General features: G+C 54.8%; 4 protein-coding genes across 4 annotated transcripts; 2 read left to right on the top strand and 2 right to left on the bottom strand.

Annotated features, from left to right (window-relative positions):
• The first annotated feature begins 391 nt into the window (after window positions 1–391).
• On the top strand, window positions 392–1,862 carry C8Q71DRAFT_864401 (extracellular GDSL-like lipase/acylhydrolase). The gene is given in 4 exon segments (XM_047928262.1): window positions 392–508; window positions 566–1,005; window positions 1,067–1,208; window positions 1,228–1,862. 4 exon segments carry the CDS (start codon window positions 428–430, stop codon window positions 1,792–1,794), a joined length of 1,230 nt encoding a protein of 409 aa, XP_047784434.1. The 5' UTR covers window positions 392–427; the 3' UTR covers window positions 1,795–1,862.
• A 78-nt stretch (window positions 1,863–1,940) lies between these two features.
• Window positions 1,941–2,770, bottom strand: C8Q71DRAFT_729325 (uncharacterized protein; the record flags this gene model as incomplete). The annotated part of the gene is made up of 3 exons (XM_047922023.1): window positions 1,941–2,256; window positions 2,317–2,538; window positions 2,605–2,770. Coding segments are annotated over 3 exons (614 nt in total), but the record flags the coding sequence as incomplete, so codon positions are not given.
• Window positions 2,771–5,563: 2,793 nt separating this feature from the next.
• C8Q71DRAFT_852151 (Clavaminate synthase-like protein) lies at window positions 5,564–6,987 on the top strand (the record flags this gene model as incomplete). Its single annotated transcript, XM_047926804.1, has 7 exons — window positions 5,564–5,709; window positions 5,764–5,886; window positions 5,939–6,302; window positions 6,367–6,438; window positions 6,510–6,598; window positions 6,658–6,874; window positions 6,931–6,987. The coding sequence occupies 7 exons, from the start codon at window positions 5,564–5,566 to the stop codon at window positions 6,985–6,987; spliced, it is 1,068 nt and encodes a 355-aa protein (XP_047784436.1).
• A 374-nt stretch (window positions 6,988–7,361) lies between these two features.
• Window positions 7,362–10,799, bottom strand: C8Q71DRAFT_729351 (glycoside hydrolase family 92 protein). Its single transcript, XM_047922024.1, has 15 exons — window positions 10,597–10,799; window positions 10,386–10,545; window positions 10,113–10,329; window positions 9,477–10,051; window positions 9,322–9,414; window positions 9,139–9,265; window positions 9,064–9,077; window positions 8,880–9,010; window positions 8,806–8,824; window positions 8,636–8,744; window positions 8,260–8,570; window positions 8,087–8,203; window positions 7,935–8,029; window positions 7,660–7,876; window positions 7,362–7,596 (listed from the first exon to the last, which is right to left on the bottom strand). The coding sequence occupies exons 1-15, from the start codon at window positions 10,719–10,721 to the stop codon at window positions 7,591–7,593; spliced, it is 2,316 nt and encodes a 771-aa protein (XP_047784437.1). The 5' UTR covers window positions 10,722–10,799; the 3' UTR covers window positions 7,362–7,590.
• Between the last annotated feature and the right edge of the window lie 235 nt (window positions 10,800–11,034).

Raw genomic sequence — 11,034 nt, forward strand, 5'->3', positions numbered from 1 at the left:
ACGATAGCGCTGGGCGGTGCACGCATACAAGGAACAGTACACGACATACAAGCTGCACGATGTGCTGAGAGCAGCAAGCTATGCGACCTCGATGACTCGCGTGTATGCGGCCGCATATTCATCGCAGACGTGGGTATTTTCAATCTCACGGGTTGTTAACTTCGTGTCTTTGCCATACAGCTGCGATTAGCACTCCCGCATCGACCACGGTCTCATACAAACCGCGCAGAATATGCTGGCACCCATAGCAAGGTCAGCCAGGACGGTTCTGATGATGCCTTGCGCCGGCGAAACGTCGGGAAGGCCGTCCTTATAGCCTGCGACATTGGACGCGTTCAAATCGACCTCGTAGTATACAGCCATGCGCATAACGCTGTACTGCAAGTTCGTTGCTGTCGCCGCAATCTCCCTTGGCGCCAGTGCCTTCATGCCGGCCGGGCACTGGGTCGACATATGGGTGACCATGCCCCAGTTGACCGAGTACTACAACGTACCCAATCCACCGTTCGTGAGTAGAAGTGTTGTCACCGAACAGGTCTTCCTCTGATTATTTTCGTGTTCGTAGAACGGCACGAACTCAATATTCACGAACTCCACAATTCGCCAGACGCTGCACACGTCGATCCCAGCCGAATCCTACATTAGGATCCGCATCTCGAACGCCTTTGGTGTGAATGATTTTCCCAGCACTCAAGTCGCGGTCGCCCTGCCCCTGGATGGTGCGGCTGGCTCGCCACAGATCGTGCCCGGTTCCTCCGTGCCGCTCACGTTCTCCGGAAACACCTCCATCATTATCCCGGATGGAGCTCAGGTTGTCTCAGACCCGATTTACTACCCCCTGGAGGCACAGAGCATGGTGACGGTGACGCTCTACACCAAGGCTGGCCAAGAGGGCTTCTACATCACGAGCCACCCTGGCAGCCGTACTAACACTTGGTACAGCCTTGATAACTATGTAGATGCTCTCAACCTGACGGATCCTTCGACGCAATACGAGGCGCACTGGTGAATAACGCATTCCCTCAAAATTTATTTTCTGATCCGCTGACTGAAGTTCGCCATGAAGGTTCTTCCTGAGCGCCATCGAGGCCTGGCCACCTCTGACGACAAGCGGATGGGTGATCGTAGGTGACAGTATCACAGACGGCCGCGGTAGTGACACCGACGAGAACAACCGGTACAATACCTTTGCGTTTGCATTGCCGTCAGTAGCTGACGATGCGAGAGGACCCCTTCACGGCTGGCATCGCGGTCCTCAACCAAGCCGCGGGAGGCAACCGCATTCTCTACGACGGTCTCGGTCCTAATGCACTCGGGCGTATCGAGCGGGACGTGCTCGCGCAGTCCGGTATCAAGGACGCGATGATCTTCGAGGGCGTGAACGACATCGGGACGGCCGCGACAGACGTGTACTCGCAGCAGGTCGTCGGCAACCGGCTCATCCAGGCATTCGAGCAGATCGTCACGCGCGTGCACACGTTCGGCATCCCGATCATCGCGGCGACGATCACGCCCTTCGGCGCGCCCAACAGCACCATCCAGCCGTACGCGGACTCGCAGCGCGAGATCACGCGCCAGCGGGTGAATGCGTGGATCAGGGACAGCGGGAGGTTCGACGCGGTCATCGACTTTGACGCGATCGTACGGGACCCGAACAACGTGACGGAACTAAACCCTGCGTATAACTCAGGCGACTACTTGCATCCGAACGTCGCGGGGTACACGGCGATCGCGGACGCGTTCCCGATTGATCTCTTTGAGAGGTTTGCTTTCGGGGTGCATAGCTTCCAGTAGGACTATTGTTGTCCTTGACTTCAAGTAGGGTTTTTTGCGATGGACTTATGAAGGTGCACACTTGCGGCGACGTACCCCACGACCTCGGGGGCTAGCTCAACAGCGTAGCTCGCAATACTGGTCAGCCAATCCCAATACAACGCGAAGCTGCACCCTCGAAGCCAGGGAAGATCGAAGCACAGAACTGACTATCAGCGTGATGCCATTTTTACAGGCAGCCGCACCGTCTATTCACCCTAGCCTTCGAGCAGACGCCTCGGCGTGTACTCCTTATACACGCTGCGATACCCTGCCAGAGTCGCCAGGAACCCCATTGCGCTCGTCATCCAGACAATCAGCGACCGCAACGCCAGCTGCCACTGTGCCTCTCTGATTGGGTAGTTGTCATAGTCGCTGAAAATCTTGAATGTCTGCAGGACTGGCGGCAGACCCTTGTGGTCGTTGACCAGGGACATCAGGTTCCTGGTGGGGCGATGAAATTCATTCGTTCGCTGGGCCCGTTTGGAGGATTGGCATGCTCACCGAAAGAAGAGCTCCTTCTGGCCATCGTTCGGATCGGTGCGCTCCCAAACGATAGTCTCGACATCGGCTTCAAGCGTCTCCCATCGATGTGGTGTCCAAGCAGAAATCTCAAGCTGTCCATCTTCGGGTCCTACCATCCTTACGATATCGCCGATAGTCACGCGTATGCGCCCCTTCTCGCAATACAGGTACTCGGCGTGCGATGCATGAAAGTGCAGGAACCTTCAAACCCAAGCACGGACCATTAGCAGCCCACGAGGTGGTCGACGAAGTCAGAACTTGACGTACGAGTCGAACTTTGCTCCAGGTTGGAAATGGAACTTGGTCTGAAAAGCGGGGAGACCAGGCGCAGGAGGCTCGGTCGCTCCGAAGGTGAGTGTGGCTTTGGCAGCCTCGTACTTCAGCTCAGGATTGTCGGCTGTCTGGGTGCGCTTCATGCTGGTGTGTCTCATGTCGAACGCGCATTCCATTATGAGATTGTGTTTATACCCTTCCGGGGGTACGCCGCTCATTGTCCCTGTTATTGGGTGTTGATGCCGTGTCGCCACGTAGGCCAGGGGGTATCAGGATTCACAGCAAAGCTATGCACTGGTCCACGCACTACAGGGACTCGAGCTTAGCAGCTTTGATGCTGGGTTGCAGATCTACTGTATGTAAACGCTCGAACTGATATAATCTATTGTCAGTAGAAAGTTACACGTTGATGACGGGTCTACTAGTACTAGTACAAGAGGTACGCGTACAGCTATAGTGAAGCTTGAAACCTTTAAAACTTTATTATGTAAGGCTCGCGAGCGTCACAATCGGTTATCGGACTCCGTCATAGTTACGTAAACACGCGCCAGAGGCTCATAATGATCATATGGAGATGTTGCGAGTCGCAACATACCACCTCCCACCTCATGCTGTCTTGGTGTGGACAGAAGTCGCGCGGCGGCACCAGCTTCACTGAAAATGCCCATTCAGCCATCCCTCGACACATGACTCCTCATGCTCATGCTTAAACCAAGGGACTTGGGCGTATCGCGCTGGCTAATACTCAGGCTTTCCCGAAGACTATCAGAACATCTCGCAGACGCTCTGCGCTGGCTTGTATGATCTGGTATGGTAAGGCAGCTCATGTTTCAAGTATTACGGGGACTACAACGGACCGGGACATAGCCGCCGCTCACAGCAGCTAGGCGATTGTCTGAGGAGGCCAGAGCTGGAATATCTCCATGGCACTGGCATCTACTATAGCTCAGACGAAGACCGTCCGGTCTCCGGTCTTCCTCATTCATCGCATATATCGGGATGCGATTTCGCGCGATTCACTGCAATAACGCGCGCTCGCTGGAGACGTGACCAATGCTTAATATCCAATGACGGAGTCAATATCGAATTCTCCAGTTGGCCTACTCTGAGACCGACACCTCTCTTCGGCACGTTACTGCAGAAGTCGTGGGCGGTATGTACTGATCATTGCAATATGCAGTACAATATTGACTTCATGATCAGTTTGCAAGGGGCGGATGCTTCCACCTCCTCCGAGTCTCATGATCGCCGTGCCAAAAGCTTGCGCAGCCTTCATGGAATTTCATCATATATGAGCTTCGAATCACGAAGCTCAGAACGCCAGCAGGTGCGTCTATACGGGAACATACTTTATTTTTTAGAACCAGAGGGAGAAGTTACAGTCGGACACTGGCCGGCTCTGCTGATCCATGGGGAATAGGCCGCGTGTTTGAGCATCCACAGTCGGGTTCGGAGCAGTCCCAATTCTTACCGCCGCCTCTCTGAAGCAACCCTTTGGCTGAGTCGAAAGGGCACGATAACAGTGGCAGTCGCTTGTGTGTCGGCCTATTCGCAATGCTTTCATGAGCCCCTCATGGCGTCTTCAAGGCGGAAACTTGGAGTAGGTAACATGATAATGAGGGGAGTACGGTTAGAGGAGGTTTCTGATCCTATGTCCACAGCGCCGATGACGCGTCAACATCTCTGCGACGTCCGGTTGAGATCGGTCTCGTACCATCATACCTTTCCACATTTTTACGTAGGGTTCACATCTGGAGTAGCCGCAGCATAGCAAGCTCTATCATGACATCGTCACTCGCAGTGGACGCCAGACTAGCACAAAATCCAATTGTAAATCGTGAGTCAGCTCGTACCTCTACACGCGCTAGCTGCCGCAGCAATCCGCTCACGCCGCATTACGCAACGCTCGCCAGAGCCTTGATCACCCCTATGATGCCAAACATAGTCATGTCAGTCACCATCAGACACCCACAACTACGTGATCGATTGGGACGGAGGTGAAGGTAGGCAGTTCCGTACTCGATTCACATTCGCTAGCTGAACCATCCTTTGCAGACTGAACCCTCGATACGTGTAATGGAGCTAAATTGGTCCTTGGCGCGAAGCGTGGACCAGTCAGACCATGACATGAAATGTATATCGAATAGGGAGCCATCGCTTTCGTACTAGGTACGTCCGAGCGCCCGACACACCAGCGGCGAGACGTCCTTCAGGGTTCATGCGTTCACGAGTGACATCAGGCTCCCGACCAGCGTTCCGTTGGTACATTAACTCCTTGGTGTTAGATACGGGAGAGTGCAAGGCCTGACCGGCATTTAAGTGGGCAAACGCTTCATTGTATTCCAGAATGCTGACGTTACTCGGCAGTTTATGTTCGGCAGAGACTCCTTGGCAGACACCGATCTCTTACCCTCCGTTGCACGGTTACATGACGAGTAAGTACCTCGTTTGTACCATCTAACCAGAGCTCGGGCCCGCACTCGACCAGATAAGGTCCCCGCCAGATCGTACCTGCTACTTGGCATGTCAATGACAACATTTAACGTTCAACTTATACGCCATGGTCAAAGGCTGCGCCTGAACCAGAAGATCTTGGCTGTACACATGACTGTATTTCAACGTGAGAAGCCGACTAGACGTCGACTGGGGTAATGCGGTGGCTTTTTCTGCTCCCTCGTTCTAGCAGCTTGTCCCTCGTGCGCCAATCGGGGTAATGACCTGATGGTATGTGGCGACCCGCATGTGAACTGATGCAAACTCAGCTTTCCATCACCACGCAGGACGCGGCGCATGAGAAGCGGAAGAGAAGCACAGCCCGGATGTCACACCAGCTCTCGGCCACAGACCTGATACCTCGTTGTATAAAAGGCTGATGTCTTGGCGGCACTGCGACTTCAGCACAAGCTTGCACCCTCGTCATAGCTGACATCTTTGCGCCAATCTTCACAACAACATGCCAGGCCTCATCGACTACCCTCCCTTCCCGAACGACGTGTCTACTCACCCTCTGCTCGTCGTTGACTATCAGTTGCTGAAGGCTGGCGACAAGAATGAGATCGACACGCTCTGGAAAGCTGCAACCGAGCTGGGATTCTGGTAGTAAGTCTACATGCGATGATCTTGCCGCCGAGTCCGGACTGACGTCCTCCTCAGCTTGAAGAACCATGAGGTCGACACTGAGGTGCAAGGAATGTTCGACATGGGCGCAGAGACCATGGCGCTTCCGCTAGCGGAGAAGATGAAGTTCGAACAGGGTGACGACGGCATGTCCTTCGGGTAAGCGAGGCCCTACCTTCGCGATTTCACGGTTCTAACTGAACTGCCATAGCTACAAGGCTGCTGGCGCCAACGCGACCGATGAAAAGGGCAACCTGGACACAGTGGAATTCATCAATGTCGCGAAGGACGATGTGCTTAGCTACCCGAGTATTGTACATCGTGCGTACCCGCCCACGGTCAACGCGCGGATGGAGAGCACCATCAGGCCGTTCATTCAAAAGTCGCTTGAGGTCAACAGCACGCTCCTCGACATCTTCAACGACAGGCTTGGGCTTCCCAAGGGCACTCTGGCCAGGAAGCACCAGCTGGAGGAGCCCAGCGGGAGCGAGTCAAGGTGCATTAAAAACCCGCCCAAGCCCGCTGCCACTGAGCCCAAGACGGCTATTGGCGCCCATACAGACTTCGGCTCTCTGGTCAGTAGAAGTCTTCTCTTCCTCAACGGATTGACGTACGGCATCACTGATCACATCCTATCAGTCCTTCCTTCACAACCGCCTCGGAGGTTTGCAGGTCATGGTTCCAGGCACGGAGTCCTGGCAATATGTGAAGGTACGTGACAGCCCGGATCACGGTTAGTATGGTCCACTGACCTCCTGATCTTCTATCGTTGTTGAATGCAGCCCATTCCCGGGCATGCCATATGCAACCTTGGAGACGCGATGAGTATCTTCAGCGGAGGCATTCTTCGTTCGAATCTGCACCGCGTCGTGTGAGTGGATCCATGATGATAGAAGCGCTACCACGCGGCTGATCAAGTATCTGATCCAGTCCTCCTCCGGGAGCTCAGTCGCAGCATGAACGCTGGTCGCTCGTATTCTTCACTCGTCCGGGGTACTCTCAACTTCTGGAAGCGCTCACCGGGGATAGCCCGATGGTTGCTGAGGCAGCGGCAAAGGTTGCTGATAAGAGCATCTACTTCTCGGGACAGACGTCAAAGGAGTGGTTCTACCGCAGGATCAAGAACCAGAGGACGAAGAACCAGAAGGTACGCTGTCGGTTCTTACCGCGCCTTCACTCGCCTTCATGCACGCTCTCCTGCAGGGCCCCGAGACGTGGCGTGCCAGCCGTGGTACCGAGCATCGCCCGGAGGCTGCTTGAACCAGGTGCAGAGGGTACAGAAGAAGTCACGGGTACCACATGAACCTCCTGAATTATCTGTATCATATGTACGTTGTTTGAGGCGACTTTAGATTGAGTCGAGTAGAGTCAGAATGACATCACGCACCGCGACTGATCCGTGCATTCGTTCCAACGATGGCATAGCATTGCCAAGGAACACATTAAGGATGTGCGAGGACTGCTTGGTTCATATTGACAGTGATGAAACGCGCGATGTCTCTCTGTGCTCAGACGGTGACATGCCTGATTTTGCTGGCGAATTATTAGAGCTGCGAGACACCAACTAGAGTTCATCACACTGGCGTCCTGTTCAAGGACCATCTGCTAGATTCCAGGTACGCTGCAGTCCACCATTGAATCAAATCATGAGCCTGGCGGATTTGTCACTAAGACAAATGGACGTCCGCGGTTTCAATGCCATTAGTAGTCGTTGCAGCTATGGTACAAGGCATCCATCCAGTTCGTAATTTTATCTGACGAGACAGTCATTGGAGAGATCAATGTAAAGACCGCCTCACAGCTCATCGTGCCGTGCTTCCTCGGCACTTGCCACACTCCCTTCCGTGACCTGGGGCCCACTCATCAATACTGTCCCAACCCCAACCTCACCTCTTCAGGTTCGGCGAACGCGTCTAAATGATCGCCACTCACCAGTGTCGCGCTCGCCCACTCCTGTGGTGTGTCGCTCATCTCGAAGACAATCTCGCCCCCGTTAGCAATTTGCTGGTGCGTAATGATCGGCTGTGAGAGAGCCTCGCCGTTCACGGTGAGCGACTTGACGTAGGGCTTGGTCGGTGCGCCGGGTGCGGAGATGACGAGTGGTTGGGAGGCGTCGGGGAAGGAAATCGTGACTTTGTCGTAGAATGGTCTGCACGAGCCCGGAACGATGAGAAAAGCAACGAGTAGATAAAAAAGAAGATACTCACGTCCCAACTACGTATGTTGCCGAGACTGGGTCCACCGGGTAGAAGCCGAGCGCGCTGAAGATATACCATGCGCTCATCTGGCCACAGTCTTCATTCTACAGCACAACTCATGAGTGTCTAGATGGTCTACTTGTCCAAGGTGAGCGACATACGCCGGACAATCCGTCCACAGTTGAGTTGTAGTTCGCAGCGGCAACCTCGCGTATACGTTCTTGTCCCTTGGACGCCGCACCTGCAAGGGCATACAGGTACGGGATGTGGTGTGACGGCTACTCATGGCAATCACATCAGCACCCGGACTTGATCCGTTCGCAATCAACCCCACCTCATTGGTGTGATCATTATGCCCTCCATCGAAATGCTCATCGAGGAACGCCACGAAGCTTGTATTGCCGCCACGGTGCTCAACGAGGCGAGGCACGTCCTGGATGACATCGAACGTGTACGCCCACATGTCGCCCTCCGTCCAACCCTGATCCTGGCCGGCCCAAGACCCATTCGCATCGCGCGCCTCCATGAAGCCCGTGTCGTTGTTGAAAATCGTGAACGGCGCAGACTGTGAGCGTGCCCGGAAGAAGGACGCGTTCTCGGTGTGCCCGAGGAAGTCAGCGAGGGCGGCGACCGCCCAGTCGTCATCTGTATGATTATAAATTTATAATATCGGTGAGCATTGGAGGGCATGGTGAGCATGGGTAGCTTACAGGCGTAGTCGAGTGTTCGCGATGCGGACTCGGAGTGGATGTCGTTCGCGACCCAGCCTGTCTCGTCGTATACACTAGAGAGACCTGCGCGTACTTCGTATCCGACGCCCTAATGTGCGTTTAGCTTGGCAATCGGCGTTGCTACATCGATAGGTCGCGAAGCCTCGTACCTCCTCTCGATCGTAGTATCTGTAATAAACCTACATGTAAATGGAGAGCCCAGTCTCAGGCAGGAGCAACCCACGAAATCGTCCAGTCATCTACAGGCGGTACTGTGGCATCCTTGTACACAGCTGCATATGCAGTGTCAAGGTCGAAGCCTGTGATGTTCTTCACGACCGCTTCCGCAACAAGTGAGTCAGCATGCGTGGCGACCTGGATATCATGCATAACTGATAAGCTCTCTTAACCCACACCAGATGACGTACCATGATGTTCGTCTCTGGAGGTGGCACCATTGGTCAACGGACTCGGATATATGTCGTTTCATTCAAGGCACGCACCGACGATATTCTTCCACATGGGCAACCATCCGCCCTCTACGTAGTCCTGCAACATACTGCGGACCATACCGGGCACGCGCTCGGGCGCGAGCAGAATCAGCCAGGCCCACTCGGCGCGGTACGTGTCCTGCGGTCACATAGCAAACTTAGCATAGATAATGAGATAATAGGAGAGTGACACACCCAGTTCGAGTAACCCGTGTACGAGTCGCCTTCGTGCACGCTATCGTCGTACCCAGAGTAGTACATACCATCTTCGTCTTGTTCGTACGGATACTATCATATTGTGTAAGTCAGTGTGCGGGCCCAATGCACCCTCGACCAAATACCACTCTTACCTGCAGCGTATGGAAGATCCCAGTGTAGAACGTCGCCATCTCGTCTGCACTCGCGCCCTCCGCCTTCACTCTACCCAACTTCTCGACCCACAGCTCCCTCGTCGCCTTCGACGTCTCCTCCAGACTCGTCCCATCCGGGATCTCCTTCTCCAGATTACGCCTTGCCTGGTCCACAGAGATGAAAGACACGCCCACGCGCACATCCACCACGCGCGCTCCCTCGAATGCCGCATACGCGCCCAGCACAGGCCCCTCACCGCTCACCACGCCCTCACTAGTTGTGCCATTCTGAACGACTCCGTACGCGCTGAACGACGTGTTGAAACGCGCGCAGAAGTAGCCCGCAAAGGATGGCGCGGGACTCGGGCCGAGAATCTCATCCTGCCGCTCGGGGTTGCGCCCGCAAATCTCCTGGCTGACGGGGTCGATGTTGACCAGGCCTGAGGGATAGGTGAGCCAGGTGCCGGTGGGCGAGGCGGGGGAGCCGAGCGTGCAGGGGCGGGTGGCCTCGAGGAAGATGTAGGGCGAGGAGGCGTTTGCAGGGAAGGTGAAGCGGAGGTGACCGACGCGCGAGGCTGCAGCATAGCCAAGCAATAATGAGTATCAGGGAGCAGAGACAATATGCTAGAGACGCACTGGCACTCATCTCCGTCTTGAGCACTCCACCGCCGTCAGCTTCGGTCGTTTGTGTGAGGACAGAGTAGTAATTTGCGCTGACGGCTTCCATGCGCTCGTTGCCATCGTACACTATGTCCAACCCTCGGTCTTCGAACGCCGGTTTGACGGTGCCGAGGCCTGGAGACACGACGACTTGACCAGACTCGCCCATCCAGATCGCGGGTTGGTGGGTTCCCTGACGAGTGGGTATGAGTACGATGATTTGTGCCTCAAAGAATAGTATGCCTATACCTGAAAGCCATGTATCGAGGTGTGGGTGTAATTATAGGGCGTGACGGAGACGTAGTTCTGGTCCGTTTGCGCTGTCCAACGTGTCATGGCGAAGGGTGGTGCAGTGCTCGGGACCATGCCCCCCGAACCATTGGGAGAGTCACCACCATTGCCAATAAGTCTACCCAGCTTATGAGTACCTCGACGAGCACCCCGGCGCTGGTCAGCTCACGGGTTCACGGCGTCGACCTCATCACTTGGGGGTTCCTTGAATGCTGGGGGTATGTCAAGTCCGGCTTGCACGACTGTGGTGAGGATTGCCGACACCACAGCAAGCTTCCACTTCACATGAGCCATTTCAGCTCACTTTTACGCGTGAAACACGCGTTACGAGGTAGGAATGCGGCGGAAGGAGCGAAGGCGGGTGAGATTGGGTGAGAAGGAGAGGAAGCTTTCCCCGCATTATTAGACGCCCATATACGGAAGCACGTCACATGATCGAGTAGTAGACCCCGCCGGCAGCGTCGACTTTCGTCACTTTCCTTTGTAGACCTCTATGTACCGCACCATGACTTCGAGTTCTTGACATGCACTCTTACTCTGTCGGTTCGGGCTGTTTCTATGGATTGATCTCATGCTTTCCCATGCGCTCAAGAGCTTAGAACTTCAG

The sequence above is a fragment of the Rhodofomes roseus genome, assembly GCF_022264815.1.
Source record: "Rhodofomes roseus strain CIRM-BRFM 1785 chromosome Unknown C8Q71scaffold_1, whole genome shotgun sequence".
NCBI classification, from domain to species: domain Eukaryota; kingdom Fungi; phylum Basidiomycota; class Agaricomycetes; order Polyporales; family Fomitopsidaceae; genus Rhodofomes; species Rhodofomes roseus.

What these genes read in the sequence shown, in the direction of transcription:
- C8Q71DRAFT_729351 (XM_047922024.1), bottom strand. Translation starts at nt 10,721, where the DNA reads ATGGCTCATGTGAAGTGGAAGCTTGCTGTGGTGTCGGCAATCCTCACC. An exon ending in GGATCTTCCATACGCTGCAG is followed by an intron (nt 9,415 to 9,476) that starts GTAAGAGTGGTA and finishes ACAATATGATAG; the next exon opens with TATCCGTACGAACAAGACGA. An exon ending in GCAACATACGTAGTTGGGAC is followed by an intron (nt 7,877 to 7,934) that starts GTGAGTATCTTC and finishes GGGCTCGTGCAG; the next exon opens with ACCATTCTACGACAAAGTCA.
- C8Q71DRAFT_864401 (XM_047928262.1), top strand. Translation starts at nt 428, where the DNA reads ATGCCGGCCGGGCACTGGGTCGACATATGGGTGACCATGCCCCAGTTG. An exon ending in ACGTACCCAATCCACCGTTC is followed by an intron (nt 509 to 565) that starts GTGAGTAGAAGT and finishes TCGTGTTCGTAG; the next exon opens with AACGGCACGAACTCAATATT. An exon ending in ACGCAATACGAGGCGCACTG is followed by an intron (nt 1,006 to 1,066) that starts GTGAATAACGCA and finishes TTCGCCATGAAG; the next exon opens with GTTCTTCCTGAGCGCCATCG.